Source organism: Pantherophis guttatus, chromosome 2 (assembly GCF_059756535.1).
Source record: "Pantherophis guttatus breed Tessera chromosome 2, ASM5975653v1, whole genome shotgun sequence".
NCBI lineage: Eukaryota > Metazoa > Chordata > Lepidosauria > Squamata > Colubridae > Pantherophis > Pantherophis guttatus.
Window position 1 is genome coordinate 90435155 of NC_142064.1, and position 20456 is coordinate 90455610.

The window sequence follows — 20456 nt, forward strand, 5'->3', positions numbered from 1 at the left end:
GAAAATCTATGTGGCTTTTTTGTCTCAGATGGCCACCAGAAGTATTCAATCCAATTCCCTTCTACATTATTCCCCAGCCATATTTCACACAGAAATCCAAGACGTATAGACAATTTGTGGTATGGAAAACAGAAATATTATTAAGAAGCAACTGGCATCTTAAAATTATAGTAATCGAGAGAAGGGAGAGGAAAATGATGGTGGTTAATTTTCTTAAATAAATGAGCCACTCAATCATCAAGAAATATTTACCAAGTGCACTTGTAGCATCCTCAAAAAGATTTGATCGAGAAGTGTCTCCTATTGTACTGTGGTGGAACAAAACAAACATATTTAATACCTATCCCATGAGTTAATGTATTATTCCTATTAAAATTTTGCTAATAAAGAATCTAAAGTAACTTAAGAATTGTATAATAAAAACCAAGTTTCCTTGGCATACATTTGATTTTTATCAGAGCTTAAGTTTAGAATCAACAAGTGACACAAAAGAAAAATAAAGAACAGCACAAGGCAGACATTTAGGAGTTATTTTTACTGAGTTTTAATCATGTCACATTGTGTGAACTTGAGCATGGTTCTTTATTTAAAATAAACACACTTGTATTGTTGTCACTGAAAAGCACTTAGCAGAAACTAATAATACTTTCCAAATTAATATCGACAAGCATCCATCTGCTACCATTTCAGAAAAAAAAGTTTCATAGCACATTAATTTGCAAACCACTGAAATACAGATATTGCAGAACCAGATAACAAAACTATTCCTTTGTTTTACTAGTGGGTAAAGATGCACCAATGCTAGACATCTGGACCAGGACTTCTGTGCCTGAGGTGATCAGATATGATTCCGTTTGCTATATTGGATAGCTGAGACAAAAAGAATACCAACCACCTTGCTATTGGGGGGGGGGGGGAGAGTATATGGGACACCAAAGGAGACCTCACATTAATACAGTTCCATCAATTGCCTGACTAGCTGTCAACACAAGGTGACATGGGTTTAGCATCTTTACCAGCATACACAAAGCCAGGAGAAGGGCAGTCACTTGGATCCAGGAGATAATTTACACTGCAATATTGAATGGCATTTCATGCTTTCTCCTTATGAAATCGTCTCTGGATTTCACTGTTCTTAGTTAAGACAGCAGCCTAGAATTATGTGCTAGAGTTTTTAGTTTTTATTTATTTAACAGATAGCAAAAATATTAAAAAGGACATCACAATTATATTCTGTTTTTAGATAATTTAATGCTATATTATTGAATGATTTTTTTCCTAGAAAACTAAGAATTGTATGACTGTGAAGTGTACAATTATGACCATTTACAAGTCTAATATATAAACAATTACAATGCTATTTCCACCTGAGCCAAGGTTCAAAGTTGCAGTTTCTTAATAAATCTCTACCTAAGTTAAAAGGCAAGCAAGAGCCACCAAGTGTACAATGTACAACAGCTAAAACTTTACACCACAAAAGCTTTAAAACGATACAGAATGTAAAAATACATCTGTATGCTACATTGCCTTTCAATATGAACTCAGATATTTACTGTGTTAAAAAGCCTAAAAATAAAGTTTGCTTTTGGTTGCAGACAGTTTTTAATATCCACTGCATTTAGTCTGAATTGAATGAGAAGCAAAATTCTGATTTCCAATGTTCTGCAATACCTTTCTGTAGATGTTGGGCTGGTGGCTGCTGGCGTTTCTACTGGTTTATCTGCTGATTTTTCTTCTACAGTAGCACTTTCAGGTGCAGACTCACACGCTGCTGCAGCTGGTGTTGAAGCAGTGGGTGCAGGTACTGAAACTTGTGCAGGAGGAGGAGCAGGAGTAGTAGGGACTAGTTTCGGCACAGCAGCAGGTGTTGTAGAAGTAACAGTAGTGGTAGTATCATTTGACTGCTGTGTTGTAGTTGGAGATGGAGATGGAGATGGAGCGGCTGCTGCTTTGGGCTACAAAGGTAAAGAAGGCAAATTCCTAAATTATGTCTTTCTCTAAGTTCATCTAAAAGTTCCCTCTTTACTAGAGTTTAAATTGTTTCATGTGAATGATGCACAACTTCTCACAGGCATTTACAATAGTTTTCTCCAGTAGAAATAGGTCTGTACTCATAATTCAATGAGTCAACCATCCCTCTGAAAATGCCCTGAAGCCTCAAAGCAGCCACAATAAGCTTTTAATCGGTTGCTTTACCACTTGAAAAAATAAATCTATATTCAGCTTATGATTTCCATAAACCCAATAAGAAAATTCAGCAAGCACATCAAAGTAATTAATAACGCATGTCACAATACAAATACTAGTGATATTACTTAGCGTGGGAAGAGAACATTTAGAAATATTTCTAATATTGCAGTATCACAACCTACAGCGTGATCTGAACCTCATTTATCATTAAACAGATTAATGGTAAACAAACCACACATACACACACACACATACATACATATGTATTGTGTAATGTCTTTAATGAAAGCATGGTACACACTTGTTCTGTTTGAAATCCTCAGTAATTATCATCTTTCTAATGGGGGTAAATTGAACCAGATGAAGACCATTAGATGTTAGTTGAAGGTTTTTTCACCTATTACAAAACACATACTTTGGCTGCCACCATTGAAATCTATACTTAATAACATAGATTTATGGAACAGAAACATAATCCAACAACAACAAGTTATCAGCAGATTTTGGACAAAAGCTTGTTGATATTTGGGAGGCTGGGAGGGACTAAAAAACATGGCCTTCGTCAATCCATGATCATCAGGCAGTGTGTGTACAAGTGGAGATACCACCCTATCCAATTTTTACTCCTCATAGAAGTAGTTATTAGTGTTCAGTATTCCAGAATGGAACAAAGAACTCCAAGGTAATGACAGGACACTTCTCATTGTCTAATATCAACGTTCATGAGTTTCTGATACGGAAAGCACCAGGGTGGATAAAAATCAATGATTTTTTTAAAAAAATCAAAAAAATCAGTTTTGATTTAAATCAGATTTTTTTTTATTTAAATCGGATTTCTTTGATTTTTATCGAATTTATTTTAATAAAAAACTTTTGGGGTAAAAATCTATTTTAAGATAGTTTTCTATTTAAGATACATAAATAATTTAGTTTATTCAGCATGAAATGGAGCTTAGTTATGTAGCATGAGGCTGTATATTCTGCAACACTGGGACTATCGGTGAGTCAGCAGTGGGTCAAAGGAGTAGCAGAGATGACAGTTGCTCTTTAAAAATTATGATTTAAATCAAGCCTTTTTACTAGTGATTTAAATCATGATTTAAATTGTGATTTAAATCAACTCGATTTAAATCAAATCCACCCTGGAAAAGCACAGAACAAGATGTAAGAATAGAAACCACTTTTCTTCAGGAACCCGCCCCCCCTCCCGATTAACCAACTATAGCCTGTCAACAGATTAAATGAAAGTGGAGCTTCTGGCACCAATGGGAAAGGTTATATATTAAAAAGCAGAACACTGCAATAAAATAATTTCATCTCATGAACATTCACATTTACAAATATCAGAGTTTGGAACTGCTCTGCAACTTCAGAATTTGAACTATTTTCAATAATCAAACAATAATGAATTCTAAATTATACCAGAATATTCTACAGGAGAATGTTATATGTATGTTCTTCAGTCTAACAGGAAATAAATATCGATCATACAGCACAATGATCTTAAATGCATCAGTAAATTTAGAACACAGCTGAAGCCAAAGAAATTTCATGTTTTGGTATAACCAATTCAAGTCCCTGACATTAACCAAACTGAAATGTTCTCAGATGACCTCAAGTGAGCAGTTCATGTAAGACAGCTCAAAAGTATCAATAAGTTCAGGGAGTTCTGCAAATGGGCCCAAATCCCTCCAAACCAGTATTGTCTATTGATGAAAAAATTCAAGAAACATGCGGTTGAATCACTACTGCTAAAGAGGTAACATTGGTCACCAAACCTAAAGCTTCATATATATTTTTTCCAACAAAGACAGTGAATGTTTAGTTACAAGTGTCACAAACAAATCTCAGTGACTATAAAAGCAATAAACCAAATATAATCACAAAAAATAAATATCTAATTTCAAATCAAACATTACACAACTTCTAATATTTATATCCATAGATCTGGAGTGCAGATAAACAACTGGATATTATCTGTATATTCATAAGACTTTGGGTACAGTACTCCAAAGTGTTGAATAATCTCCTAGCAGTCCTAGCAACCTCAAGTGTTAAACAGAATTTTGCTATCTAGGCTTGGGGCACCTTATATGGAGTGCCCCAGGGTTCAACTTTTCAAATGTATGGCATACTGAATGTAATTCTTCAGAAAGGTTTAGAACCACTGTGAACAGTGCCTTCAATATCCAATTCAGAAAAATACCCAAGTAACAAAAGCTTAGAGATCCTATAAAACAAATTCCTTCCCTACTTATGTTCTGAGACAGATTGTCTATAACAGTTTCCATGCCGCACCACGGCCTGAACTCAAGAGATAGTTTTTTGGTATAGTTGTCTGATACATATAACTCAAGATAACTTAAGTCAGTGTTTCTCAACCTTGGTAGCTTGAAGATGGGTGGACTTCAACTCCTAGAATCCCCCAGCCAGCAGCGCTGGCTGGGGGATTCTGGGAGTTGAAGTCCACCCATCTTCAAGCTTCCACGGTTGAGAAACACTGACTTAAGGGATACATGCACCAGAGTCTTCTTGGCTTCTGAGTAATTTTACATACTAAATGTTTGCTAACACATCACAGTGGATCTCTAATGGATCTTTTAACCCACTTTGGTCAATTTAAAAGATGCTGCTGGGTGGCACACAATAAAAATTGAAACATTTCTCCATTTTGACATCCTTACCTTCATAATATAACCCCAAGTTTAGGTACATATTTGTGTCCAATTAAATTTACTTTGTGCGTTCAGCCCACATATTTTCAGCTGTCTCTTCTTCTGTTGCTTCAGCTCCTGCAGTTCCTCAGTAAACCAAGGAGCTCCCTAGAACTGACATACAGGGAGAGGCCACTGAGGGCAATCTTATCAAGAGCTCTCACTGCATTCTTGCAGAAGGTGACCAGTTTCCCAATAACACTACCCTTCAGATTGCTGGGAAAATCCAAATACAAGTTTTGAAAGCCAACTGGGTCCATCAGAAGTCCAGAGTAGATTATTCAAATAGATCCAACCACTTTGTGGAGTATCAGTGAACCCCAATTAGGACATGATCTGTCCATATCAAGAGTAGATGTTAGCTCAATGTATTCAATAAAGACATGAGACAAAAATAGCTTTTTGTGTTGGTTGTTTAACTAAAATTTCTATGAAGCTCTGATGATATAGGTCAGTGATGGCTAACCTTTTTGCCATCGCGTGCCAAAAGCGGGGGTCGCACGGGGGGGTGGCATGATTGCGTGCCCACACCCATAATTCAATGCACCCTGCACATGCGACCCCCCCGCGCTCCCCCTGCTTTTGGCACGTGATGGCACAGTGGGACTGTTTCTCTCCCTCCCCAAGCTCCAGGAGCTTTCTAGGAGCCTGGGGAGGACAAAAATGGCCTTCCCCAACCCCCTGGAGGCCGGAAATCGCCTGTTTCCTGACTTCCAGTGGGCCCAGAAGTCCCCAAAACCAGCTGGCCAGCGCACACATGTGCACTGGAGTTCAGCTAGGGCAATGCTCGCGTGCCCACTGATATGGCTCCGCGTGCCACAGGTAGCACGTGTGCCATAGGTTCGCCATTACGGATATAGGTAGTCCTTGACTTATGATCACAATTGAGCCCAAAATTTCTGTTGTTAAAGTGAGACATTTAAGTGAATTTTGCCCCATTTTACATCCTTTCTTGCCACAGTTGTTAAGTGAATCACTGCAGTTGGTAAGTTAGTAAATTTGCTTATCAGAAGGTCACAAAAGTTAATCACATGACCTTGGGGCACAGCAACGGTCATAAATATGAACCAAATGCCAAGCATATGAATTTTGATCACATGATTATGGGGATGCTGTAAAGGTCATGACTATGAAAAACAGTCATAAGTCACTTTTTCAGTGCTGTTGTAACTTTCAACGGTCACTAAATGAACTGTTGTAAATTGAGGACTACCTATATTGTAGGTTTTAATATATAAAAAGTACACAAAGTTCACAAACTTTCACCACTGCAAGACAATTTAGTAGGACCACAAAACAGACTGTATCAAGATTCTTTATTAATCATACATTAAGTGTATGTCCAGAAAACAATAAGGTTAACAACAAAACAGTATCTACAAATAAAAGTATAAACAATAACTTACTTTTGTTACCATAACCACCACAAAATTCTTTTCATCAATTTTGTATTCATTAAGAGCAGTATCATCATTAAGTATTTTACCTGGAAAATTAAAAAGATAGTTCATATAATGTCAGCTTTAACATTAATATCTTCATGTAAATGTAATGATTTACTCATTCTATATAGAAATCTACAGGTGGAATCAAATAACACCAATTATTTAAATCTGATTAACTATTTAACTATTGTTAGATTCATGTCCTTTTTATTTTGCACAACTCAAGCCAGCATCCATTAATGGTCCCTCCTATATTCCTCATAACCAACCCCTGTACAGTGCAGTCAAAGAAACTTCAAGCTTCAATTGCTATTATCACATATTAATTAGAAAGACTTTCCAGGGTGATACTATTTGTACAGTACTACAGAAATTACTGTTATTGGCCAATTACTCCGACTTCATGCTGTGCCTCTTTGTACACATGACTTATCAGCTAGGATAATTTTGGATACAAATTTAGTGTTCTTTAAGGCAAACATACAGATGTAGCCTGCCTACTCTATTATAGGCACAGAGCATCTCCCTGAATGTGACCAGCAATTTATCTAATTTCATCTTGCCACACATTAAGCAAGACACATGCATTTTTCCACAAGTTTTATCAAAAATAAACAAATTGGTCCAAACCAAATTCAAAGGACATCCCAACTGCGGCTGCTGGAATAGGTTTAAAAAACTCTTACCATCCAATACTATTTAAAACATCTTATTCCCAGATTATTTTCCTAATGAAATATTCAAAATACATGTGCTTGATTCAGATTCTGATTCTCAAAGGGGCATTTCAGGCTCAATGCAGGAGGGATGAGAGCAGGATTAGTTTTTTGGGTGGGAGGGGAGAAACATACAGGGGTTTATTTACAGGAATTATAGGACTTGATATAGGATATGTGTTTTACTAAGGATTGGTAATTATTTCTGAAAAGTATATTTTCATTGAGCTCTTTGGGAGAATACATGCCAGCTGCTCAGCTCTGTCTTATGTACAGTGAAAAAAGGGTGTGGAAAAAGTATTTTTGCCACAAATAGCAGTAGCACTTAGACTTATATACTGCTTTACAGCCCTCTCTAAGCGGTTTACAGTGTCAGCATATTGCCCTCAACAATCTGGGTCCTCATTTTACCGACCTCAGAAGGATGGATGGCTGAGTCATCCTTGAGCCTGGTGAGATTTCAACTGCCAAATTGCAGGCAGTCAGCAGAAGTAGTCTGCAGTACTGCACTCTAACCACTGCACTACCCTGGCTCACAAAGATTAAAAAATGAGAGATAATTATTATGGCTAAAATAAAATCTAAATTATTTAATGTTAATCGATCCATTCTATGTAATCAAAAGAAAAAGAATTAGGATTAAATTTTATGTCATTAATTACCAGTACATATTGCTTCTCCAACCATCCACACACATCCCTATAAAAATATCATAATTACATTACCTGCATATATTAATTTTTGGCCAGCTACTGGAAAAGCATCTTTTCCCTTTTCTAATTCAATCTTCTCTTTCAATGCTTTCACCTACAATAAATATTTTTAGTTAAAAGATGTTTGGTAGCTTTCACATAAATCATTAGGATAATAAACATAAAATATGTTCAAAATGCCAGCAAACACTAGATATTTTCTGTGTTAGGTTAACAATAAACCAATTGTAACCTATGGAAAGATTATACTATGCAAGATAAAATTAAGCATCAGAATCAAAGTTTTCCAACTTCAAATCCATATACAGTAAGCAAAAAAAAAGTTGCCTTTGAGAATACTGTAATACACACATCGCTTAATCCTTAAAGATTAGTAATCTTGGTGAAGCCCTCCACACTACTGCACCTCAGAAAGGCAAGTGTGCACTGACAAGGAGACCCCAGCCCATGGTCCCTGGGTGTCTTTCACATGCACCTGCCACTCCTCCCTCGGCTTACTCCTTGCTCCTCACCTCACACTCTTCAGTGGGCCATCCTAGTGTTGGATGAATTTTGTATGAACTCTGCTGTTTTAAAATAAATAATGATATATTAGGGAACCCTAGTGACGTCATGTCTCAAGGAATCTTATAACCTCAACTGAGAAAAGAATTATATGATCCCAGAAAGAGGAGTGCGGTGGCTTACGTGGTTAGGATGCTGGATTGGAAGTGAGCAAGCCTACATTCAAGACCCAAGTGATGCTACATGGTGGGGTGAGCTCCCGTCATTCGCTCCAGCTCCTTGACAAGGACATGAAAGGAGCCCCATAGGTGTCTCCCTGGGCAACAGTGATATCATCAGGTAATACTTTCAACCTGGAAACCCTTATAATTCCTGACGTAAAGGAATTTTCAGAAAGCTGCATGTGTTTGTCTCCAAATATTCCAGTTATGATTCCTTCATTTTTCCAGACCCAAACAAAGGTACTGATTCAGTTTGCCATTATTTTTAATGACAGTACTACAAAAAAAGTTGAGTTTTGTTCTGTTGGGACACCAAACTGTTGAATTTTGTATTACTGGAATAAAATCCAAATAGAAATATTTTATAAATAACTTTATCAGTTAACTCTTTACTAATATTCTATGGAACCCCAGGAATTCTCAAACTTTGTGATATCAAGACCATCTAAAACAATAAATGAATCTGTATGAATCTCCATGAATAAATAAATCATTTAATTGGAGACAGGGAAGGTAAGAAATAAGCAATAGTCCTTGACTCACAACCATAATTGAACCTGGAACTATGGTTGTAAATCATGCTGGTCATTAAGGTCACAATGTGACTGTATCCCATTTTATGTCCTTTTTTGCAGCTGAATATAGCAGTCATTAATCAAAAGTGGTCGTCATTACAGAATGCAGCAGTCATTATTTTATTTAATAAACTTGTATGCCACTTATCTACCTGGAGGTACCTCTAGATCACTTACATTCAATTAAAATGCACTAAAACATTAAAACAAATAAGGATCTTAAGTTTAAAATTAAATTAAGCAAACCAACTGTACCCAACCACCATTTTTGTGCTGCAAACCTAGGAGCAAACACCAATTTCTGACAAACACACATAGATTGTAGTCAGATGACTACAGGCTGTTGCAAATGGCCATAAATGTAGGCTGGCATCATGAAACCATAGGAGGGCTGCCATTGAAACTTCAAAATTGGGTTGTTAAGTAGCTTTGGAGAGGTTCATTATAACTTTGAACAGTTGCTAAGTGACTGGTCATAAGAAAAGGCTACCTGTATTCTGATTAATTTTAATAATTATATTTCAATCTATGTATTACAGACCTCAAAATTTGCAATCAGCCTGCAGCAGGCTGACACACAAAATCAGAACAAAAGAGAACAAGTTTTAACAGTGCTCCCATGTTGCCAGTAGAGAACTGGATCAGGTTTTTTATTTCCTTCCTTCTTAGCTTAGACTATTATATCAAATGTGGATGACATACTACTACTACTACTACTACTACTACTACTACTACTACTACTACTGGTACTACTTCTTGAAAGCATCCTGGAAATACCAGAACAGTAAGTTAGTTTTTTAAAAAAAAGTAAATAATACAAAATCAACATTCATGTACCCTTACAAAGAAATTGGCATGAAGTCAACAGGAATTCAATTTAACTAAAAAGAAACATTTTCTTTTTAATTAGCATTTTTATTACAAATGAGGTACTTGAAATTAAGACAGGAACTTGGTAAATTGTTTATTGTTTATTTTACATTTTATGCATATTTGAAAATGGATCAATAGAACTATTGCCTTTTTTTAAAGGCAGTAATTTACCTTGAACCACACAATGAATTCTGTAGAATAAAAACACAGTTGTGCCTCAAATTCCAGAATGAACTATTGATAAAAATGTGTTCCAAATCTTAATTTATGAGGAAAACAAAAGACACTCAACAAGAAAAACTTTCATGGACTACAATATTTGTTCCAATACAATTTAAACCACCTTCCAAATAATGAAGTCACAAATGTAGTTATTAAACTCTAGAAAATGTTTGACATATACAAAAAATATATGTGAGTATACATTCATTGAAAATTTGTTAAACAATACTGGAAAAAATTGTACAAGGTCATGCTTCATAACAGAAGCTTCTAACTAATAGATCACAATACTCTATTAAACCTGGCATGAAGCATTAAAAATACAACTTTAGTACTTGGCTCACTATTTAGGATATATGCTAACATTAACATTGAATGCGAAATCAGGATTGAGGAGATTCAGTTTCATGAGATTTAATGAGTGGCTCTGGGAAATTACTAATTCTCAGATTAAGATTTCATACATTCATTGTGGCAGAAAAATTATATATGTAATTTTAAAGAAAATTGATCCACTAATCTATATTTCTGATTATGGAGGTAAACCAGAAAGGTTTTTAAAAGTTTTGCTACCAAAGCTAAAATTGCATACATGGTCTATAGTCCAAAGCATTTTAAACAAACAAAACTCCAGATATTCTCTCTGAATATTGTGCATAGATATGAGATGAATAAATGCATCAACATTTCAACAAATTTGCTGAAATTAAATTTCCTGGATCTAATTGAAATCCCACTAACTGCAATGTGATTTTGCAATTTTTGCAACATTTTGAAAAATGTACTTTCTTGCTGGCATTTGCTAGAATTTCAAATATCATCTTGGAAGAGAACCCCGGAAAGGGGAGGTTTGTGGGTGTGGGTGTTTGTGTATAAACATTTTTCTGAAGTTTTTAATGAAGCTGTTTATACACAACTCCAAAATTTTAAACAAACTTGTCCTTGCCCAGACCGCAATACAAGTCTGTGAACAAGTCTATGGTTAAACATAGATAAACTGAATGCAGTAGTAAATTAAAGAATCTTTATTTGCCAAACTCCAGCTATTGATGATAAATACGCAATGTAAAATAAAGAACATATTAAACCATATGCTTTTGTGTTTAATAAACACAAAGAACTTTGAATAACTTGTTAGCACCAGAAGTCAGACTTACTAGTAGTTGAAATCCCAAAGTGCAGCAGAGCTTAAACATCAACCATTGCTTTTCTCATTTTTTCACAAATACAGAATTGCCCACCAGACAACAGAAAAGCTCTACTAGTGAAAATTGGGAAACATTAACACTTCTCAATCATCTTTCTGAAGGAACTCACTTTGGGAAAAAAAAAGTATGCACCAAAGCTATTAAGAATAATAATTTATTGACTTCCGGTTTCCTTGTCTTCGGCGACGGCGGCGCTCTTTGAAGCTCCGCCAGCCCCGCCGCCTGTAGAGCCGCTTCGCGATCGAGAAGCGGCTCGAAAACTTCAAAATCCTGAGGATTATTGGAGGAGAGATAGCAGGGCACAGGTCGAGCCCCTGTAACCCCCCAGGGAATTGTTTCTGGGGAGGAAACAGGCGCGGCTCCCTTCCAACCTGCTGAGACTCCGGGCGGCGAGGGACGATTCTGCTTCTGCAGAACAAGCCGGCTGCAGGAAACTTAAAGCGAAAGCACCAGCTTTAATAAACAGCGAAATTACCTGAATCCTGAAATTTGGAAGCGCAAGTATTAGCACTTTGTTGACTTTTCAATCTGAGAAAATGCGAGTGAGTGAAAGAGCTTTGAAAAAACATGGTGCCTAGCTTCAGAGTTAACGAGCCAGCGAGTGTGGATTGGTGAAGTTACTTTGTTTTGCTACAAAGTTTCCAAGTTGCTACTAAGCTGCCTTGCTTGTTACAAGAGAAATAACTTGGAAATTTTTTCCCTTTTCAATATTGGACTTTGCTTTATTTTAACCCTTGTTTGATCAAATCTGGGGGACTTTTTTAGAAGTCTTTGTGCAGGAGGGAAAGGAAAAGGAACCTCCCTCTTTAGAAAAACTAGATCACGAGCCAGGATGGCTTCAAAGAAGCAGGAAGGGAAGGCATTAGGGGGGGGATCCCCCACACACAAACAGCAAACGCAACTTCCCCCTGCTCAACAGTTACAAACTCAGAAAAAAGAATTTGATGTGGCAGATTTAAAAGAATTTATTTCTAAAACTTTGGATGATAAATTTCAAGAATCACAACAGGAACTTCAAAAATCACATCAGGAATTTTTGCAGGAAATTAATGAAATTAAAGACATGGTGAAACAGAACCAAATTATGGTGACCAAAAAAATATCAGAAGTGGCGTCTGGCCTGGCAGATTTTATTGGGAAAGTTGATTTTAAAGTTGAAGAATTTAAATCAGAAGTTAATGTTAAGATGAAAGACAATGATTATAAAATTGATGAAGTTGACAATAAAATGCAGAGAATTGAAGATGAGATTGTTATGATACAATTCCGGGCGATGGAATTTGCCATACGGCTTCGGGGAATTCGAGAGGAGGAAAGACAGGACTTGAGACAAGTTTGCTCTGAAGCCCTGGCTAAGATTCTACAAGTTAATCCTGATTTGGTATTTCATAAAATAGATAAAATTTACAGAGTGAACTCTTGGGTGGCCAGGCAAAGACAATTACCCAGAGATGTGGTCATATACTTTACTGAGAGAGAAATTAGAAATGATATCCTGCAAAAATCTTTCCACACCTCTATACAAGTGGGGGGCTCACGGCTTGTAATTTTTAAAGAGTTACCTCCTAAAATGCTGAAAGCTAGAAAAGAATTTGGTTTTCTTGTTAAGGAATTGAAAAATTTACAGATACCCTTCCGGTGGGACGCACCAGCTGGGGTAATTTTCAGATATAAGGGAGAAGGATATCGGTTGAATACCGTGGAGAAGGCGCAACACTTTTACAGTACTATTCTTATGGAAAGAACACCATCTCCACGTACATCTACAGTTCTGGAGATTAAGGAGAGTGAAGAGAGGCAATTGAAAGAACAGTCTAAGCAGGAATTAGAAAACGTGCAAGGTGCAGAAGGAGGTATTCTGAGTGAGCCATCGCTGGATTCTTCTCCAATTTTGGATTTGATTCAGTTGACTGAAGTTAAAGATCAACGTATAACTAGAGCTCAATCCAAGCTACTTAAACAGAAGCAACAACAACAACAGGAAAGACAAGACAAGAAGGCAGTTAAGAGCACTGCACAAGAGACTGGCGCTATGGGAGGAGCGAGATCGAAGCTTGTGGATCAACTTCAAGCATATTGCTCCGCGCTCCATGAAGAGGTCAATGACCTTTAAGTGTTTATCTTGGAATGTCAATGGGTTGAATTCAGCACAGAAAAGGAAAAAATTATTTACATATTTGAAACAATTTAATAATGATATAATATGTTTACAAGAAACGCACATTACAACTCAAGATCAAAAATATTTGATAAACTCAAAACTAGGAGCACATTATATATCTTCAACTTCGCAGAAAAAGAATGGTGTGGTTATTTATGTAAATAAAAAATTAACAGCAAAAGTTATAGAAGTAGATCAAGATGGTAGATTTGTAGCAATTGAATTGTTTACAGCAAATGGACAAATTCTTTTGATTGGAATTTATGCTCCCAACCAACAACAGGATTATTTCTACAAGATGTTACATACTAAAATATTGCAATGGGACTACAGATCTATTTTAATTATGGGAGATTGGAATGGAGTAATTGATTCTAAATTAGATAAAAAGAGCTTGGCAAAGTCTAGAATCAGATTACCACAGACCTTTTTTGATATGAAAGAAGATATGGAACTAAAAGATGTTTGGAGAATACATAACCCAAATGAATTGGATTACACTTTTTTTTCTGATAGACATAGATCTTTTTCTAGGATTGATTTTATCTTGTTGTCAAATGATCTACTTGTTAAGACAAAAAGAACAAAGATTTTTCCAAGAATTTTGACTGATCATAGTCCTGTATGGATAGAAATCGAGATGGATAAGGTTGAGAGACGTTCTTGGAGATTAAATGAGAACTTGTTTAGATATGAAAAAAATATAATAGAACTTAAAAAGCATTTGAAAGAATTTTTTGAAATAAATTTGAATAAAGGTACCCCAGTTGAAATTGTTTGGGATGCAAGTAAAGCTTATATGAGAGGGGTACTTATCTACATGAATTCTAAACATAGACTGTTCCGACAAAAGAAAAGATCTGAGTTGGAAATGGAAATAAAGAATAAAGAACAGTTACTTATTAAAAACCCAACAGATGAAAGAATACGAAGTGCTATAAAACTTTTGAAAGATCAATTCCAAATGCTTATGGCGGAACAAGTTGCAACAAGTTTACAATACGCGAAGCATAATACATTCTGCAATGCTAATAAACCGGGCAGATGGTTGGCTTACACATTGAGGAAAAAACAAAGTATACGGACTATTGATAGTATTGATATTGGAGGGAAAGAAATCTTTCAACAAAAACTAATTAAAGAAGCTTTTGTGGATTATTACACTAAACTATATGCCAAAGATGAGGTGCAGAATGGACTTATAGAAAAATATTTAAAGGATAAGAGAGTTACAAAAATTACTGATCAACAAAAGGAAAGAATGAATTATCCTATAACAGAGGAGGAGATAACAGCAGCAATTAAACAGCTAAAAACAGCCAAAGCTCCTGGCACGGATGGTTTGACTGCAGTGTACTATAAAACTTTACAAGCTGAAATGGTGGGACAACTTAGAGATTTATTTTGTAATATTCAACAAGGGGGTAAAATACCCCCATCCTGGACAACTGCTTATATATCTTTGATACCAAAAGAACAAGTTGGTCCTAAAAAACCAGAGAACTACAGACCAATATCTCTTTTGAATACAGACTATAAAATTTACGCGAAGGTATTAGCCAACAGGTTGATGCCAGTAATCCAAAAGGTGATTCATGAGGACCAAGCGGGATTTATTGAGGGTAGATACATGAAGGACAATGTAAGGCAAGTAATAGACTTATTGGAATATCTTGATAAGAATAAACAGATTTCTGCAGTGCTGGTTTTTTTGGATGCGGAGAAGGCCTTTGATAGAGTGGATTGGAATTTTCTACTAAAGACTTTAAAAAAGATGGGCTTTGGGGACCAGTTTACACAGGCAATCTCAGCAATTTATCAAGAGCAAAAAGCACAGATTATTATTAATGGAAGTTTGACGACAGAGTTTAAAATTGAAAAAGGAACAAGACAGGGATGTCCGTTGTCCCCACTTTTATTTATTTTAACATTGGAAGTCTTGCTAAATACAATACGGGACTCAAAAATTTTGAAAGGCATAATGATAAGGCAAGAGGATTATAGAATAAAGGCATTTGCAGATGATCTGGTGGTTACCCTATCACAACCAATGGAATCAATAATCTTGATGAACGACATTATACAAGACTATGGTAGAGTTTCAGGTTTCAGAGTGAACTCAAAAAAGACTAAAATGATAGTCAAAAATATGACACAAGATCGTAAATATGAGTTCGAAAGGAGGGCAGGTTTTGAAATTGTACCTAAGGTAAAATATCTTGGAGTTCAGGTTGCAGAATCAAACATGAAATTGTTTCAAAATAATTATGAGGTGTTGTGGCGAGAGGCTCAGAAAGACATGGAGACTTGGAAAAAGCTGCAACTGTCTTTACTTGGAAGAATAGCAGCAGTTAAGATGAACATTTTGCCAAGATTTCTGTTTTTGTTTCAAATGATTCCGGTGCTTAAAAGTGACAAACAACTGAAAGTTTGGCAAACTGGACTTAATAAGTTTGTTTGGAACGAGAAAAAGCCGAGAGTGAAATTGAAAATTATGCAAGATGTTCCAGAAAGAGGAGGCCTTAAACTTCCAAACCTACAGTTATATTATGATGCAGCAGCTTTAACTTTAACAAGTGATTGGTTTGGAAGTAAAAAGGCTGGAATATTGAATGCAGAAAGTTTTGATCTTGAATTTGGATGGCATGCTTACCTATTTTATGACGACAAAGTTGATAAAGTATTTAAAAGTCATATACTTAGAGACTCTTTGATGAGAGTTTGGAAGAAGCACCGACTCAAATGGGATTATAAAATACCGCTATGGCTGGATCTTGGTCATACCTTGTGGAATACAAATATAATGTCACTCGGGGGGTTTTTATATAAAGAGGTTCTTTTTACAGATGCGGGCAGATGGCAGTTGAAGACATTGCAGACACTGTTGGACGAAGGGATTAATTTAACCTGGTTACAATATAATCAATTACAACTGAGATGGAAAGAGGACCAAAAAACTGGTATTATGTTGCATGAGGAAGAATTGGTTAGACATATAAGAGAGAAAGGTCCAATGCATATTAAAAGGCTTTATAATGTTTTGCTAGAAAGGGATTCAGAAACGGAATTAGTTAAAGATTGTATGATTAAGTGGGCACAAAATTTTGAAGAACCAGTGATGTTGGAAACATGGGAAAAAATTTGGGTTCAGAATGTTAAATTTACACAGTCGCAGAATTTGAGGGAAAACTTCTATAAAATGTTTTATAGATGGCATCTAGATCCTAAAAAGTTGTCATGTATGTACCCTAATGTTCAGCCAAAATGTTGGAGATGTGAATGTTTGGATGCTACGTATTATCATGTTTGGTGGACCTGTAGGAAAGTTAAGGCTTTTTGGATAAAAATATGGTGGGTCATGCAGAATGTTTTGAAGAAAAAAATTCAATTTTCTCCACAATTGTTTTTATTGGGCATAGTTAAGGGTTTTACACGGGATGAAACAAAATTAATATTGTATATGATAACAGCAGCAAGATTGTTGATAGGTAAATATTGGAAGAATGAAGCTTTGCCTACTATCGAGGAATGGACTTCGAAGATGGCCAGTTTTGCAGAGATGGCGAAGATTTCAGCATATTTAAAAGATTGTTCACAAGAGACTTATGAATGGGAATGGAAAAGGTGGATAGAATATGTTCAGAACAAATACCAAATTAGAAAGTATCAAATAGCTTTTATTTGAAAACAATGTATTAGAAATATTTTAATATAAAGAGACAAAGAGGGAAAATTATGTAGGGGGAGGGATGGGTTCAGGTATATATATTAGTGTTATTAGTTATGAGTACATAATAGGGAAGTCTGGGGGGGGAGGGTTAGGGAGGGTTAGGGAGGACGGGAAGTTTGGGGAGGGAGGTGGGGGGGTGAAAAAAAGGGGTGAAAATGTAATTGTAAAACTTTTGCAATAAAAAAAAAAAAAAAAAAAAAAAAAAGAATAATAATTTATTAAACTTCTAGGCTATCTGATTTTTGACTCACAATAAATTACAATCAAATCATAAAAGATAAAAATAAGGATAGAAGAGAACAAGCAAAAAAATAACAGTAAAAGAGAACAAGCGCAATGAAGCAACTGGTCTCATTCTCTCTCCCTGAAGACATGGGTGAAGAGCCAGGTCTTCACAGCTCTTTTAAACAACAGCAGAGTAAGGGCCATCTGGTTCTCAGGGGGAACTTTGCTCCAAAGGGCAGGCACCACAACAGATAAAGAACGCTCCTGGGGTCCTGAGAGATGAGATTGTTTAATCGAAGAAAACTGGAGTGCACCAACCTTGCAACATCAAATCAGCCAAGCAGATGTTATGGGAAACAGGCGGTCCCTTAAGTAACCAGACCCTATACCATGGCTAAGAAATTACCCTCTGCTATTCAGATATGCCAATAAGCTTTAGCTCCAAATGCCCTATTTAGTGCATCTAATATAGGTAGTTTTCAACTTACGACCTCAATAGAGCCCCCAAAATTTGTTGTTAAGTGTGAGATTTGTTAAGTGAGTTTTGCCCAATTTTACTTGTGACTTTTCTTACCACAGATGTAAAGTGAATCACTTTACAGTTGATCAATTAGCAACCCGGTTGTTAAATGAATCTGGGTTCCCCACTGACTTTGCTTGTCAGAAGGTTGCAAAAGGTGGATGACATGACCTTGGGACCCAGCAACGGTCATAAAACAGGAACCAGTTGCCAATCCTCTGAATTTTGATCACACGGCTGCGAAGGTCGTAAGTATGAAAAACGGTCGTGAGTCCCTTTTTTCAGTGTCGCTATAACTTTGAACGGTTAAAAAATGAAACTGTTGTAAATCGAGGACTACCTACATATTCCTGGGCTCCCCTTGAACAATGCCAGAATAAGAGGGCTAAACACCACAATACTAATAAACCAAAGGATGATTTAACACTATTATCTTGCTCAGGAGCTGGGGATGAGATGAAGGAACATCATGGAGACATGGCTGGCTGAATGACAGCTCACTAAACGAACCGTTGCAAGTGGAGGACTACCTGTATTAAAGGCACTTTACTTCTCCCAGATCTCAGCAGAATGTGTTTAGGCAGCATAAATCGGCACTCTTACCTACGTTATGTCGATGCGCGGTGTCCTTTGCCTGTCCGACCAAAGACACCCTTTAACCTTTTAGGAGCGAAAAGCTGGCCTACCTCCTTGGCCCACCTTTTCACGCACACGCGGCCTATTTGCCAACATACCTCGCCTCGGGGAAGGGGGGCAGGGGGAAGAGAGTGAGAGAGAGCGCGGGTCCCACGCGCGTTTTGCACCCCCGCCCTCCTCGAAATAACGCAGAGTCATGGCACAGAGTCCTATTCCAGGACGCTGCAAAAGGAGCCACTCGGCGAACCTCCTTCACTCCAAGTCGCCTCGTTCAGAACCACCCCAACGTTCGCACGTGGGGGTGGGGGGGGGACACAAGGGGGGGGTGGAATGGTGGCGAACGTTGAGTTTAAACGTCACTTCCCACCGGTGGTGGGGGAGGGGAAGGTGAGCAGGCGAGGAGACCCGTCCCTTTTCGCCAAAGAACTCCAAAGCTGCGCCAAGGCCTGGCGCCAAAGAGGAAGCCGCAGCCTCGGGTCGCCCGGGAGGCCTGTGGCGGACGTGCCCGCTTGTTCCTTTTCTCTCCGCAAAGTCCCACAGTTCTCTCTCTCTCGATCTCCCTCCCTCGAGGCCCTCCACGATTCCGGGGTCTCTCTCCCCGTCCCTTCGCTGACAGGGCCCCAACTTTTCGAGGCAGAACTTCCCACATCGCTGCGGAAAATGGGCCCGGGGATCCCGTCCTTCCGAATGTGGGCCTTCCACCCGCCACCGCGCCCTCCCTTCCCCCACACAGCACACAACCAGCTCCGACCTCTCGCCCCCTTTTTCCCCTCAGGCCGTACGTACCGTCTCGTCGCAGTCGATGTCTATCTTGAAGGTTTGCTGCTGCAGGGTCTTCAGAGTGATTTGCATGGCGGCGGCTGGTCTCTAGGTCCCAGCGGAACCTAACCCGCCCCCCCTGCAGCTGCCTCAAGACTGGGTGGCGGCAGCGACAGTTTTTCCCCCCACCCCCCCGGATCCTCTCAGTGCTCTCCGGCCTAGCTTGGCTTAGGCTACGGTGAGAGAAAGGGGGAGGGTCCGGGGGAGGAGCCAAACCGGAGCAAATACCGTATTCTCGCGCACCGAGGGGGCGTTAACCCACTTCTCGCGCTCCGCTCGCGGCCCAAAGGCAACGGCTGCTCCCGCCGACGACGTGACGGCGATGACGCAATCGCCTCGTGACCTCCCGCCCAAGCCCCAGGTGAAAGGCTTGGAAAGAGCGCGGAGTGCGCAAGAGCGAGCAAGCAAATACGGCCTCTACCCGCCTTCCCCACCTCCAGTGCAGGGGAAGACCTGCGCACGCGCGGAAAGGAGGGTGGGGTGGGGGTGGAAACGACGACTGAGGGAGGTCGCTCCCCGCGCTGAGGCGGCTTGGCGAAAGAGAAGCGGGGAAGGCGGCCGGCGGTGAGGCGAGGAAAGCGGTCGGAAGGAATGCTGAAGCCCGCGATAGGATGGAGAATATTTTTCCTCGCTTTTGCGGACTGAGTACCGTCCTCGCATTGTGACCACCGAGTTATGTTTCCTGAAGGAAGAGGGAAAAAAAATCTCCCTTTTATAGTCCAAATGCTTTGCTCCCCTCTCAATGGCGAGGGGAAACCGCTCTGTGAGGGAGACGCTCGGATTGCAGCCCTTGTACCCGTATGGGGGTCGGTCCTGTGGCTCCGTACTCTAAGCGCGTACGATTACTCTGCAGATTTCTTCTCGCTCTGGTGTTTTTAAGCCGTTCACGTGGGAGTGTAATTATGGGGGACAGCTCAATTTATAGACCTGTCCCCTTGGGCAGTTTCCAAATTACGTACCGTCTTCTGCAGTTGCCCTGAGCTC

At 38.4% G+C, this 20456-nt stretch overlaps 1 protein-coding gene across 1 annotated transcript in view; it reads right to left on the bottom strand.

The window, feature by feature from the left end:
- Positions 1-20321, bottom strand: part of RAD23B (RAD23 nucleotide excision repair protein B) — a 30087-nt gene extending 9766 nt beyond the window's left edge. Inside the window, exons 1-5 of the mRNA XM_034410634.3 lie at positions 19440-20321; positions 7791-7872; positions 6311-6390; positions 1672-1955; positions 253-308 (exon numbers count right to left, since the gene is read on the bottom strand). Coding sequence (XP_034266525.2) covers positions 253-308; positions 1672-1955; positions 6311-6390; positions 7791-7872; positions 19440-19505 — 568 coding nt within the window. The 5' untranslated portion in view covers positions 19506-20321. The remainder of the gene's footprint in view (positions 1-252; positions 309-1671; positions 1956-6310; positions 6391-7790; positions 7873-19439) is intronic.
- Positions 20322-20456: the final 135 nt, after the last annotated feature.